Below are 15,681 nucleotides of genomic sequence, written 5' to 3' on the forward strand. Positions count from 1 at the left end.
TACCCAGACTCTGAATACTGTGCGCACGTTATTTACGTTGATTTATTTAGGTATCGCGAGAATGTTCTCTAATACATTTTTCACATCAAACGTACACCTGGTTAGACAGCCCGCAATTTGTAAAATTACCGAATATTAAGCCACCTGGTCGCATTTTTTAAAGCCAAATTTCAAATATAGCTAAGTCCGTACTATATGGATTTTTGTAGTTTAATCATTGAGTTTGAAAAAAAGGTTTGCCTATTGACACTCCCACCTGTATTTAAATTTCATTTTAAAAATGCTGCTATTTAAAAAAAAAAATCAGAAATAAAAAAAATATATAATTTTATCTTTTTTGAATTTCCCCTTTAATATGTTTTGAAAGAGTTCTACATTTATAAATCTCTTTTTTTTACACATTGTTATTATTGTTTGTTTCAGTCCTAGTCGTGCAGTGTTGTGCTCCATTGAACACGTCCGGGAATACCTACAAAGTTCGGGCACCTGCAAGTGTGGCTTGGACTGCCCTCTTAAGCCTGAAGCGACCTTCAATTTTGACCCCAAGGTAAAAAAAACAACCTACTTATTTTCCTCAAAGAATCATTTTCTGGAAATGATGATCTCCTACATATTCAAAAATATATAAGTATATTGTAATTTTAACCGTTCAGTACTTTAAAGTCTGTCAAAATGACGATAATTTAACTCGAATAAATGCTTGAAACAGTATAAGAATCAAATAATGCAATAAAGAATACTTGGTTCATTGACCATTGAACGGTTTATTTTAATTAAATTAAACACTTGAATAATCCACTGAATTGAGTTTTATTTTGATATTACGACTAGTTTCGAAAACGACAATTGTTTTCATCTTCTGGTACAAATTAAAACTAAGTTTTAATTTCTACCAGAAGATGAAAACAATTGTCGTTTTCGAAACTAGTCGTAATATCAAAATAAAACTCAATTCAGTGGATTATTCAAGTGTTTAATTTAATTAAAATAATCATGTCATTCCACAAAGTTAATGCCGAATCTATAAATAAAATAATATTGAACGGTTTCATCCAAAAAAGAGCTCTTAGGTAATAAACATTTGTAAGTGTGCCAACTCCTTTTTTAATTTTATTTGTATAACGGTAAAAATAATATTGTTACCTCGATAATAGGTTTATACTTATTCGTGTAAAAATTCGATATAATTATCGTATATCGAGATTTTATTTTATTGAAATTGGTATATCAACTATTATAGATGAAGTAGAATATGGAAGTCTAGCCATTTAGAGGGCTTACAACCTGTCATACTCTGGTTTAAGTGATCACTTTATACTAGTGTAATATTCATCATTTTATCCACAACACTCCGATTTCGGAAGTTATATTTTTGCTTCAACTTCTACCGCATGATACTTCGGCACCATCTATGGATGAAAAATCTCAATTTAAATAACTCTCAAGTGGAGTTTAACCCAGAATTTGTGAAAAATGATTTGGACACAATTAAAACATCGATGCAGAGGTTTATTATAATATAATTAGTTAATTTGTGTCGGTACATGTTTACATTTGTGCCGGTAATACAAGAACGCAGCAATATATTATCCTTTTTTTATATTCTTAATCTCAATACATTATGTTTCCATCTTTCAATATGTGTCTACAACATAACATCATTCCAATCCAGGTGGCAATTTATTTTCAAAGGAAACATTTTTCCTTTGTGTCGAGAGCACAAATGTATGTATACAAAATTACAAGTCAATATTCTAGTGACCTCGCGTATTCTTTCGTTTCAATAGCCTTTTATAAATATGGAGACGCTTTAAGCTGCCAAATAAAGGATTGATCCGGCGCTCGTTGAATTCAGACCGTTCACACGTGCAGTGCTCGAATCACGAAACGGGCAGTGACTGAAATATAACATCATTTTGAGTGTGTCCAAATACTTGTCACAAAAATGGATTATCTCCAATTATAGGAGATATTTTTCATATTATTTTTTGACATCTCAACATAGACGAAGAAGAATATGGAGGTCTGGGTATTTTAAACAATAATTAAAAGAATAATATGCAAATATCTCCTATGATTGGAGATAATCCAGATTCGTGATCAAGTATTTGGACACACTCAAAATGTTGTAAATAAATTAACTGGTCAAATTATAAGCTAAAATAATAAAAATTAAATTGATATTTTCCGGTGTTTCTTATGTATATGATTATAATCCTGGATTCGGACCTCACATACTAATAAAAGAGTTTCTGTTCAATAAAAAGCTTCTTTTCATCTCACCAGAAGATGTCTCTATTGAAATTCTAGTGATTCAAGTACAATGTTTCGAAATTGGATCATATATATAGAACTTATAGAACCAAGAATTTGAGCAGTGTGGTTGTCAATAATGGGTAGAAGTGGTAAATGTTACACGTGTGTAAAGTCGTAACTTAAACCACCCTATGACGGTCGTAAGCCCCGTAAATGCCCAGACTTCCATATTCTTCTTCACCTATGTTGAGATGTCAAAAAAATAACATGATAAATAACTCCTATAATTGGAGATAATCCATAATTTGTGAGCAAGTATTTGGACACACTCAAAACGTTGAAATTTAACATTTTATAAGTACAGAAAAAGTATGTCCAGCACCTATTGTCGATTAACTCTCAAAATATCAATAATGCAATCATAAAGCACTTGAAAAAATATGGCAATAACGTTTGAGTAAGAGCGTTTCTGCACTACACGGAATTTTACCGTCCGCCAATCCGGTTTTTCAAAATAAAAGCGACTACGACAGTTAAGCGTGATCGAATTTACGCGCACCGTGATCACGCACCGATCAAGCGCACCAATCCTAAGAAAGATGGCCGAAAGCACAAGCCTATCCAAGCCAATCATCCGTTTTATCATGCTAACCGGACTGCCGGACGGTAAAATTCCTGTAGTGCACAAGCGCCCTTAGTAGTAGTAATCATTCAAGTTAATTTACAGCATAAAAATGAAAGGTACCAGTTGTTTGTGGCATGTATCACTCAGTTTTGGGTGTTTTGCCAATTTTTTTTTTAAAGTACAGAAAGTTAAGTCTGAGGGTTGGAAAATAAATTTTGAGTGCTCTTTTGCAACTCTTGTCTGCGTTCCCACATCCTCCAGCCGGTTGGAGTGGCCCAAAAGAGGAAATGCGGTGGCCTTTTGTAGTTGTTGAAGCTTAAGGAATCCTCTGGAGCACTTTCAACACTTACAAATACGCAAGGGGAACGTTTCATACAATTTCCTTTGCCTCGTTGATTTTTCTTTACTCCATTGATCAAAATACGAGTGTAGGTTAACTTGATGCATATTTTATCTTTAAAAATACATTTTTTAATTTTATTTATTCAGTTAGCTTATATTACATTTAATACAAACTAATATTAACACTTAATTTAACATCACACATTATTAACATCTTCTTACAATAAACATAACATTTTTTAAAAATTCTTTCATTCATCATACATTTTTAAACCCTATACAAATATTTTTTAATTTAAGTTTCACTTAGGTAATACCACTATTTCTTAAAATCTATTGTGACACGTGTTTCAATGCATTCCGCATCATTTTCAAACACCGTATGTGGAAAATGATGCGGAATGCATCGAAACACGTGTCACAGTAGATTTTAAGAAATAGTGGTATTTACTAAGTAAAACTTCAATTAAAAATGGATAGGTTTTACCACAAAGTAACTGCCGAATCAATAATTGAAACCTATACAAATATTTTATAAAGTGCCTAAAACAAATAATTAAAAAAGTGTTTTTTTTTCTACCAATTTTTTTTCTTGTCATTTTAATAATCAAATCTAGCTTTGTTATCCTGAGTTCAGTTCCCAACTTTGTCGCAACTTGATCGCTTTTTTTTAAATCAAACAATTCGATTCCTATGAATGTTTTCTTTTTGAGTTACCTAACGTCGAAGTGACTGAAATCTAGCTACGGCTTATGCAACACCGCTTATCATGGCCCTACTTTGGCTCCAATTTTTTCATGTAATTCATGCGTAGAAATTCAAGGCAAAAACATTCTGCCGGTAGACTTAAATTCGGTGAGTAATACATATCGCTCACTCCTTTCAAGAATAACGTCATAAATAAAAAATCGTCAATTTTCAGTTGTGCATGTTTTCGGAATGCCCAGAAAACGTACTATATCGCAGCAAAAGAGGCATATTTTTAACTTAATATTTACCCGCTACAGGGCAGAAAGTGTGGTTTTTGCATTTTGAAGAAATGGTATTGTTTAATTATTTTTTTAAATATACTTTATATTTTTCAAATAGAGAAAAAAACCTTCAGGTATTACCTAAAAAGATCTGTTGCATAGTAAAAAGTTCAAGAAGTGGCTTGATATTTATTTTTAATTCATTGCATTATATTTTTAAACTTTGAAAACGTTCTCCTGAAAAATCAAGTTTTTTGATTTACGACGTTCTTGAAAGGAGTGAGCGATATTAACATTACTGATATTTTTCAAAATGACTCTTTTTGTAAAAAAATACAAAGTTTATACTTAAAATGTTAAAAACATTTATGAGTGATGTATCATCATTGGGAATTGAGAAATTAATTTTTCAGTTAAAATATTAAATACTTTTTTTTCCTTTTGCGCAACTTTTAGCACGATAATACACTAAGGTAATATTTTTTAGTACGATATATTTTTATTATACCAAATTATCTATGGTAATACACTTGAGTTATATTCATAGATATGTACTTTGTATTTTATGCCCATGTTTTTATATATTCTCTGTATCTATCGTTTGATGTGATAAAACATGTTAATATTTTCATTTTATTTTATGTAATAACGTTTTACAACGTGGAGAACATGCGTTAATGACATCATTCCCATTTGGTTATTTGAACTAAATGTTCAATGAATACATCGTATCATATAATAGATAATACTTAGTTTATATTAGCACACGCCCCACATATGTATATATTATTATCTTATATATATTATCTCCATACATGACATCTGCATTATGCATTTTAATAATAATAATATTACCTTCCGCATTGTAAACTAGAGAACCAGGTGGTGTTATGAATAAATCCAGTCAAGACGATTACTTTCAGAACACTTTTATTTGTGTAAAAAAGGCTTTTGTTATTTACTTTATCTGCTATAAAGTACTTTGACTGTCGTATCTAAATGCATTGGTGAAATTAAGCAATTTCGTTGATTTATTATTGAGTTTATTTTACTTTTTTAATATTTTTATAATACTTCATCCGCCTAAGTAGTGTTCAGCGCATTTGACTGCCGTGATTGAGCTCCCGAGTTCGATTCCAAGGGGGGGGGGTCAAATAAATATATGTAGTGATTATTCACTCTATTATTTATTTGATATCACCCTGGACTGGTACCTGAATTGGTGTACTGGTCACTTAGGTTTCACATAGTTAACGATCGATATAACACTGCGTCGATGCGATTTATTGCGCTATGCACCATTTGTTTCGGATAAGGTTAAAAAGAAGTAATACCATATGTTTGAATAAATTGTTACTATAGTTTTAAAAAAAAGTTTTGTATCATTCGTGGTTTTTGTTCCAAAGTATTGAATTGTATGAAGAAAAGTTTTTTTGTTTTACGTGTAAGCAATTTTTTATGGGAATCTCTACAAGATTACCATAAAAAGAGATTAAATCGATATCTCACACGAATTAAAACAATATATTGTACATATACCTACTTTGAATTTTTTCGACTCTCAAATCACCTTAATCGATATTTTCGTCAATAAACGTACATATTTTGTTTCAAAAATCGTCACCTGTTATTAGTCCACGCGCAAAATGCTTTGATTGATGTCATCGGGACCCGTGAACACAATGTGACGCTCGATTTAAATTATTCAGCCGGGTGTTCGGGAATTCCTTTGATGTGAATATTTCGGATTAATCCCGTTTAATTAAATTGATCGCACATTGTTTACAAGCGAAGGGCACAAAGAATATTCTGGTGATTGCTACTTAAATTGAGTTTTTTTCGTTAATTTATGCGTGATGCGACCGCGGCGAGCCGTGTTAAGGCGGTTCTCATGAAACACGTCTCCGCGATGTAAACAATGTGTTTTAGGAACCTTTTTAGCGTCTTGTTATGTTTTTATGTTTGCGTTCTTCGAATCTCCATGGTAGCGTAACTAATATTTTCGCCAAAAACAACGCATTAAATCTACTCGGTCCACCGAAATTACACATGCGGTAGGAGTGTGTTTCTGGTAAGCGTCAAAAATGTTTTTCTTAATGAGAATAATGAGTTACCCACCTGACTAACACACTACAACACTGTTTGAAATATGAAGTGGGTATGATGCTTCAGACGTACATAATTGAGGAGTCAAATGCTGCCTTGCACCACAACGTGTAATGGATGACGCATGTTTTAATTTTTGTGCAAACAATTAATTTGTTCAAGTAAGTTGGCTGTATATTTACATATTTTGGTTGGGTGGTTGTTTTTCGCGTTTGAAATAATTATATCTTACTGTCTAATTTAATGCAGTAACAGATTTATACGGTACTCTTATCGCTCCGTCGCGCTTATTACTGCCATTGTACTCGGCATCATTTTCATATGATTTCTTTCAGAGAAAGTACTTGTTCAATTACATTTGATTGAAGTAAATTTTTTTTCATAACATTTTTTTTATAACGAAACTATTAACACTCATTCTGAAATGGGGGGTTTGAATCACGACAAACGAAAAAAAAGAATAATGAATATTGTAGGAGAGGAAAATAAGAATAGTAGCAATGTCTTTAGTGCTCGTAATTAATGTAACGTACATTGTTAGCGCTACTAGAAACGGGCAGTACACACACTCACACATATGAGTGTGACGAGTTAATCTTGGGAAATACAAAAGTGAATGGTTATTTTAAAATGAGTAGAAATGAAAATATTGCGATAAACGTCGATTTAGCTATAAGAGGACCCGATGAAGCAAAATATTGAAGCTGTGTGATAGATTTTGTGGCTGAAATTGATTCGTAAACGAAAAAAAGCATCTTCAAAAGCAATTGTTTTCGAAGGGGTTTCTAAGACAATCCAAAATGATTAATGGGATGATCTTACATGTTTGTCGCGAAAAAAAATTATAGCAAAAATTTGGGGCACACCTATTTTATAAACTACTAAATTCGGAGTGAAATGGACTGCCGACAATTTCACTCATTTTAATTTCATTCAATTGTCACTGGCCGCTTCTGGTTGCTACTTGTACTCGTACTAGCTTGTGTAAGATATACACTGCTTAAATATGAGAGTTCTTTGAGTATGAAATTTAAGACATCGAGTTCATGTTAAATTCATTAAACTTACAAGTTTAACCCCACGATAGCTGCTGTCATATTTCAGAATTATTTCGTTCCATTGTATCGCCCGTAACGTCCAGAACGTTCCGGGCGAGCTGCCTTTTAGTGCGGAGGTCCGTGTATGTTTCGGCTCAACATTGTTCTGCCTGTTTGCACTGCGAATTGCTGTAACGCCCGCCCCGTCAGTCCGCTGGGATTTCGCTTCAGGGAGTGTTTTGTCCCTTAGATTATTTTACTCGTACTAACATAAGTTTTTTTTAAACATTCGGAATGCCACACGGACCTGTAATGAAATTGCACATAATTTTAAACATGTTAACTTATTTACATATTTCAACAACCTTAGTTTTTACGTAGGCGAATAGGTTTTTGAGCATCGTATTTTATGGTCTGGTATGTTTTTCACTAAGCAGCATTGAACAGTTATAAGTGAGTATAGGTCGCCAAATTCAATTCAATGTTTAAATGTATGTATAATATTGTACGATATTTATTTTATTTAAAGCGTTTACTTTGCAGTCGGTCAATTTAACAAAATGTTAGTTATGATAGTACGGCTGTCCAAACTTAAAACACAGTAAGGGACATTTTTTTTGTAGTACGTTTTTTTGTTGTTGCATTTTTTGGACTAAGTAGAATCTACTTAGTCTAAACATGCAAAAAAAACGTACTACAAAAAAATGTCCCTTACTGTGTTTTGAGTTAGGACAGCCGAGTATATAACATTAATTTTTTTTATTAATTGTGTCTTTGTGGTAAAACCTATCCATTTTTAATTTAAATTTTACTTGGTAAATATCACTATTTCTTAAAATATATTGTGACACGGGTTTCGATGCATTCCACATCATTTTCAAACACCGTATTTAAAGATAAGTCAAAACTTTAGATTTGTGTCCTTGAGACGTCGAAGGTTGACGAGGGGTAGGATTTGTTTCTTTTTTTTGTTATATATGTTATTTTTTTAATTTATTTTTGTCTACCGGTGTCGAGACGTTCTCGTCATTTACCAGGAAAATCACCCCACCAAAATGCCGATAACATTACTTACGACATACTTATAATGCATGTGATTCTTATTTGGTCAAGTTGTGAGCCTATGGTTGTGGCGTATGTGTTTTTGTTCTCACGAAGAGGTGGATATGCATCCAAACAGGTAGACAGAAATCGCTGAATGGTTATATGGTAATATACGAGTAACTAACGTTTTGTTTCAATATTTCCCGTTCATTTAAATTCATTATCGATATCGCTAAATGGTTCATTGATTTTTATCGAATTGCCTTGAAATTACGATATTTACATTTAAAAGCAAATAAAACATTACATAGCGCTACAAGTACGAAATTAAATTAAGCATTCAGTAACCATTTACCATACATACACTTCTTTACAACCAATATCAAGGATATCGAATGAATCGTAAATACTAATTTGTTTTGCCATCCAAGTATTTATTACGTTTTTATCTTTTACGTATACATATATAGAAATGACTAAGCGATTGTTGGCTTTGTTAAAGTCTCTTCGTTGTATTGATTTTTTCTATAAATAAATCAAGTTTTCTAGGTAAACGCGGCGTGTTATTTTCTCAATTTTCCGACGGTGGAAAACAATTTTATTCACGCAGTACGTACCCGATTTTACGGGATGAAAAATATTTATCTGGACAAATTTCTTTTTTTGTTTTGGATTTACAGCATACGCCCAGTGGGCTTTTACGTTTAAAATAAACAATGTAATAAATGAGATAATTATATCAAATACTTCAAGAAAGCTTTATTTAAATTTAAAAAAACAAATCTTTAAAGGGAGTTTTTTTTAAACCTTTTTCATTTTGATACGCTATATGATATCTATCGACTAGTGAAAAAATTTAAGTATGTTCAAATTACAAATCAATAATATTTATACTTTCCCGACGGCATAAGAGTACGTATTGACAATTTTTTGTTTGATTATATTTTGCGTTTTGCGTTTAGGATAGTTAATCTGCATTTTTTTAGATAAATATCAAATATTCATATTAAGTATCTTAGGTACATAAATATATGTATATGAATAGAAAAAATTACATTGAAAGATTTCTTTTTATTCTTAATATTCAGGTTATTTAAAATAAAATTTAAAACGTGTTTTGGTTTACGTGCTTCAAAGCATGTTTTTTTTTAAAATTTTTATCACACTAATACTAATATTTCGTAATATTGTTTGTAGATTAACGATAGTTTGTTAGTGATTTTATCACAGTCTGGAGTAGGTATTGCAACGGACACTGGATTCGTTGACCTGTTTGCGTTGCGAGCGTGGGTGCTCGGAATTATTCTATTATCTGACCCGCTTCAGCGCTAAGTGGAGCAGCGGTGACATCATTCCTCGACGAAGGTTGACTAATGCGAGAAACAAATAACGATCCACCCTAATTTCTGATATTACCAATCGAACCGCCTCATTCTGCGCTCCCTTCGTACGTACGTGTAGTATCGTTCCAAAGACCCCCGACTCTGCGACAGTTTGGTTGACCCAAATTCTGACTCCATTCTTGAAAGATTCATTAGCATTTTCGCATTTCCACAAAGGGGTTGAAGGACTACATTTGCCTAATGGAATTTCCCCTCGCCCCGGTGTCGCTATGCGAAGAACGTTAAATGAATGTAATTAAAGCGGTCCACGGAACTGGTTAAGCCATCTTCCCGTCTCAAGGATATGCAAATGAGAGTTATTATTTAACCTTTTGTTAGGAAAGCTCGTATTTGCCCCCTGTATATATTGTCGTAATACTCTATTCACAGCGTGCCGAACAAAGTATTCAATTTATCGTTGTACATTTCAATTTTATAGACCATTCGTGAAGAACTTGCGGTGATATTGGATCCGTTTTCATTGCTGGGGTTTCTTTGTGTGAATAATTGTTGTAAAATAACATTTCATTTAAAACAATACATTGAAACACATTTTGATGCACTTCAATAATAATTACAATTGCCTTTTACGTTGTTGCTATCTGCATACATACGAGTATGGTTACAATGACTCACGATCATTCATAATTGTTTGTTACACACGATTTTTTTTATGAAGGCCCAGTAATCCCGCATTTTAATTATGTTTAAACCCAGGTAAAATTAAACATAATTGCATTCTTTTTGCTTAAAACACCGTTTTTCTATTGAAAAAAAAAACAAGTTTTTTCTTAGAAATAAATATATGTTTTTGAAAAGAACGGAATTATTGAAAGGTTAGGAGTCCAAAAATATGTAAAAATATTTTTTCAATATGAATTTCGCGATTAAGAACAGAAATCTTAAATTGAATGCCTACATTATTTTTAATTGGTTAATGGGTTTTATATGTGGAGGTCCTCACCAAAAAGTTATATTTCCAATATTGCACAAAAATTATTTAAATGCAAATTTTTTCTGTTAACTGTATTCTATCGAAATCTTAATTAAAGTGCGACAAAACGTGACCTATCCTGTGTTAAACCAATATGAAATCATTAAATCGCACCAAAACGTAATGATTTTACGAGCTAGAATTCCTGATTACATAAAATCATTTATAATGGAAATGTAACGTTTCGGTGAGGACCTCCACATATGTAGGCGTTATTATATATTTTTTAACTTCATTGTAATTTACTGTTCTATGACTTACTTCCTTGACGTTCCAATGTTTTTCCATTCTTCTGTAAGTCTATCGACCCATTTATATTTAATTTTGTTGATTTTATAAATTATCACTCGACACTTTTGACGGATGCGGTACAATGGTGTATCTCGTCCTTCGAGGAGACGGGGAAGTCCTTTGTATTTTCAGTTAACAGACAATCCTACAACGAGCGAGGCGCGACGCGGCACGACGCGGCGCGCGGCGGCGCTCCTCCATTGTTGGAGCGCTTTCAAGCGGAACTCTGAGCTTTTGTCGTTGTCGTAATACGATTATCCTCGTACAGGGAGTAGAAACTCACGAAACGGACTGTGATTTGAATTTTCACGTCAAGTTTTGTAAAGGTATCTGATTGTCGTCCTACCCATTGTACATATTCGCTTCAAAATTACTATAATTTTTATATATTTATTTATTCATCACTATCTGTACCTGGCCACGCATTCCTGTGGCTCAGTATGGTTAAATGGAAATAAAAGAAGAAGAAGAAACACATTTCTAGTTTCTAATTAACTCTTTGTTTTATTTCACAATGGTTGAAACAGTAAAAAAATTAGTTTAAAAAAAATAATTAAACAACTTTGTAGACTCGAATCACTGTTTCATTTTTATATTTAAAATATAAACATTTTCATTTTATTTTATTTATTGTACCTGCAGACAGTTGGTAGAATTCCATTTAAAATTTTTGGGTAATTTATCCAAAATTAAAGAAGGTCATTTTCAAGGCTTCAATTTTACTTTTATTTACATATAAGTATGTATGTAATGAAAATATGTGACGCGTTTCGTCTTATTAAGACATTATCAAGACTCAACATTTTTACTAATGTAGAAAGCGCCAGTGAATCCCGCACATTCGCTTGAGCTGAAGCCCTTAATGCTTGTGATTTTATATTACCGTATACCGTAATGGCAGATGTGCAATCCGCTCGCTGTTTTTCAGTGTTTTCAATTAGTGGATGAGTGTTTTCGCCTATCTGCCCCGCCCGCCTCGCGTCCGATTATCATTCCCAAGTTTAAATTAATACACCGCCGGAATCGCAGTTCAGCCGAGTTAACCACCAAACCGGCATACCTCGACTATGGGCGCTTGTGCACTACAGGAATTTTACCGTCCGGCAGTCCTGTTAGCATGATAAAACGGATGATTGGCTTGCGCATTTGATCATCTTCGGATCGGATCACGCTAAACTGTCGTAGTTGCTTTTATTATTCAAAACCTGACTGCCGGACGGTAAAATTCCGTGTAGGGCACAAGCAGCTTATGGGCGCTTGTGCACTACACGGAATTTTACTGTCCGGCAGTCCGTTTTTTTTTTAATAAAAGCGACTACAACAGTTTAGTGTGATCGAGTTCACGCGTAATTCCGTGTAGTGCACAAGCGGCTTATGGGCGCTTGTGCACTACACGGAATTTTACTGTCCGGCAGTCCGTTTTTTTTAAAAGTAAAAGCGACTACAACAGTTTAGTGTGATCGAGTTTACGCGTACCGTAATCGTGCACCGATCCAGCGCACCGATCCGGAGAAAGAAGGACAAGTGCACACAAGCCAATCGTCCGTTTTTTCATGCTAACCGGACTGCCGGACAGTAAAATTCCGTGCAGTGCACAAGCGCCCTATCCCGCTTTTTATTCCGTTTCGCGAATTTGTTTTTACGGCGCAAATCTACGGCTCAGACGGAATTAAAATACGGCCGAGACTATTTCACAAAGCCACGTAGAATGGAATTGGCGCGCGTATGAAAAACGTATTATAAATACGGCGGCGGGGCGAAAAATCTGCCGCGGGGGGGATGAAAAAACTTTAACTAAGTTTCGGCCGCCCGCTGTCTGTCCGCCGGAGCCGGGGGTGACTCCCTCCCGGAGCACTGCGATTTGCGGCGTTTTGCGATTCTAATTTACTACCCGTGGACCCATAGTTTCTCGGTCTCTGTTTTTATTTCACGGGCGCTGAACACGTTTTATGAATATTATTTTCTCTGTATAGACGTGATCTACCTTTTCCAACTAACTGGCCATCAGAGGCGTGCATTCTATAATATATAGGCAGAAAAGCAGTGTCTACTTTGGATTACTCGCGTTCCATATAGGAAAGACCAGTGCCTACTATGTCTTATTCTTACCCAACCCTACTGCCTACCATGATTAAAAACTCTGTGCACGCCACTGCTAGCCATCATGTCGACGTCGGATAGGAATAGGATCTAGCTGACTAACTGAACTAACTATTATACTTATCCCTTTCACTGCCTACACTGGGGGCACTTCTAGAAAATTTAAAAAATAAACAATAATAATTACGTCGGTTATTATTTTTTTACGATGATTGAACTGTGGTTCTGAAACGAGTGGTTTGAACCTTGACACAGTGGTTTAATCCTTAGCACGCCTTAATCGTTATTTTTTATGACCATTTTGTTAATTGATTCATAAAATCGATTTAAAAAGGGTCTATCATTAGTTGTGTGTTGGAGCACCGTAGAAAGTATTATTTAAAAAAAAAAAACAATTATAAATTTTACCAAGTCAAGCCACAGTCCACATCGGAGCTGGCGTAGTAAATACCATATCTAGCCACACTCGACATAGCAGTGCTAATGGTTAAATTTACAGTTCGTTTTATTTACACACTTGATCATGCCAAATTTTTCCCGGTCTTCTGCTCCTTTTTCCAACTACACTTTTTCCTTACTCACTCGTTCCACATGTATAAGGAGATGCATGAATTTGAAAGAGGCGAAGAATGTTTGCAAAGACAGAGTGATGTGGGAATCTATTCTCTCTTACCATCCTTGCGAGGAAGTGGCGTGATAGTTTGTTAGTTTTATTTACGAGATTTTTTTTCTATTGGATTTGTCATCGTTATTGCGAAGCTAATCTGCTTATTGAAAAAAATCATTTGAAAAAACCACTCTTCCTTCCTTCCTCTCTGCCCGTCTGCCCGCCTAGTCTGTCACGGCGTCAGCTAATAAAAGTTTCCCGAGCGCAAAATTTAATTTCCCCATGGCTGAGGATTATGTGCGCGGATTAAAAATGAACGTGTAAATGAATATTTCCGCTTGGCTTTCGTTTAGCTCTCCTACTGTACTCGAGTTGTTTCGCTATCTGGCCGTATTATTGCGCCCGCTAAATCTTTGCAAAATATACATAGAACGCTCTTCGCTGTGCTGCCTCGAATTGATTAAATTTGTCCCGCGCTCTACGTTTTGCCAACATTTAAAAAAATTCTTGTAATACGATTTTGATTTGGCATTATTTTCGTGGCTGAAGAGAGCCAACGCTTCGTAAAAAGTTTTGAATTAAATGAACATTTTGTTTTAAATTATATAATTTAATTATGGTTTCGGCATTCACTTTGTGGTAAGAATGTTGAAATTGTAAACTTACCCCATAACCTTCCTAACTAACCTCCCCTCCTCACTTACAGTACAGATAATTATTTATGCTTTGGTAAACATCTGTAGCTTCCGAAACTAGTTAAAATAAATAAAACGCAAATGGTTAAACACAAGTGTTCTCATTTACAAAAATTATCAGATTGCGCCAGTAAAAATAAACTGTTTTAAAATTTTGATGTTTTATTGGGTCAATTTCGAGTTTTATACCCGTTCAAATGCCGATGCGTTTTTTCTGGGTAAATATGTCGTGCGTTGTAAAAACTTCTCGATGATTTGAGACGCTTTAGATCGTCTGTTGTCTTCTTCTTCTTCTGGCCCCTATCCACACCGAAGTGGTGCATAGGGCACCACATCGAATCGACGCGGCGTTAGCTCGATCGTGATTGTATGAAAGCATGGTGATCAGCCTGCGCTCAAGTTTCATGGATAAATAAATTGTGTGGTTGGTGGTTGAAGTTTATCAGTAAAAGATTGCTATTTATAAGTTACTAGAAGCTCGAAGGAAAACCTTTTAAGGAGAGAATAATTTAGAAAGCCGCTTGCCAGATACGATTGCGGGATGTTGTTGTCACCACTGTGTCAGCAACGTACCCACATTTCTTCAAGGAATGAAATATGTTTGAATAGATGCAGGTGACGCACGTAAAGGAGCTCAGGGATAAGAAAATTACTGCATTATGGAAAAGGAAATGGAGGAGGATAGAAATAACTATAAAATAACCAGGTGTGCATACTCTTACTTTGCTTGTGTAAGTTGTCCACTTGTAATGTGTACGAGTTCTTTAAAGATAATGCTTTAGCGATCTGCCCGTATTATTATGCTAGTCTCTTTATTCAACACCTTTTATTTATTTTTCCTGTTTTTTTTTCAATTTACTGAATGTGTAATGTTGGTCAAGCGTCTTTTGTACTTGTTTAATGCCCCTTTAATGTATTCAATCTCCTTGACACAATAAAGAAAACACAGACACGTTCGAGACACGTTTATTTGTTAATGGACGACCTCGTTTATTGTGCTGTGATTTCGACAGTCGACTTTAATGTCAAAGTTAAGATTTTTTATTTTCAATTAAATAGTAATAAAAAAACAATGCGCGGAAGTTGATAAAAGCGTTAAAAATTTAATATGTTATTAAGATTAACCACAATGTATTTTAATTTTATATGATGAAACTTGTTGATTTTAAGCTTATGGTTTTATATATACACACATACATATAGTAATGTCTCTATCCTCGATCTTACAAAC

At 34.2% G+C, this 15,681-nt stretch overlaps 1 protein-coding gene across 1 annotated transcript in view; it reads left to right on the plus strand.

Annotated features, from left to right (window-relative positions):
• The window catches only part of LOC148300671 (uncharacterized), a 110,414-nt gene that overhangs the window by 39,920 nt on the left and 54,813 nt on the right, over positions 1–15,681 (plus strand). The window contains exon 3 of the mRNA XM_088274452.1: positions 424–547. Coding sequence (XP_088130578.1) covers positions 424–547 — 124 coding nt within the window. The remainder of the gene's footprint in view (positions 1–423; positions 548–15,681) is intronic.

Source organism: Brachycentrus maculatus, unplaced genomic scaffold, assembly GCF_059751285.1.
Source record: "Brachycentrus maculatus isolate JH-2025_06_01 unplaced genomic scaffold, ASM5975128v1 h1tg000674l, whole genome shotgun sequence".
NCBI lineage: Eukaryota > Metazoa > Arthropoda > Insecta > Trichoptera > Brachycentridae > Brachycentrus > Brachycentrus maculatus.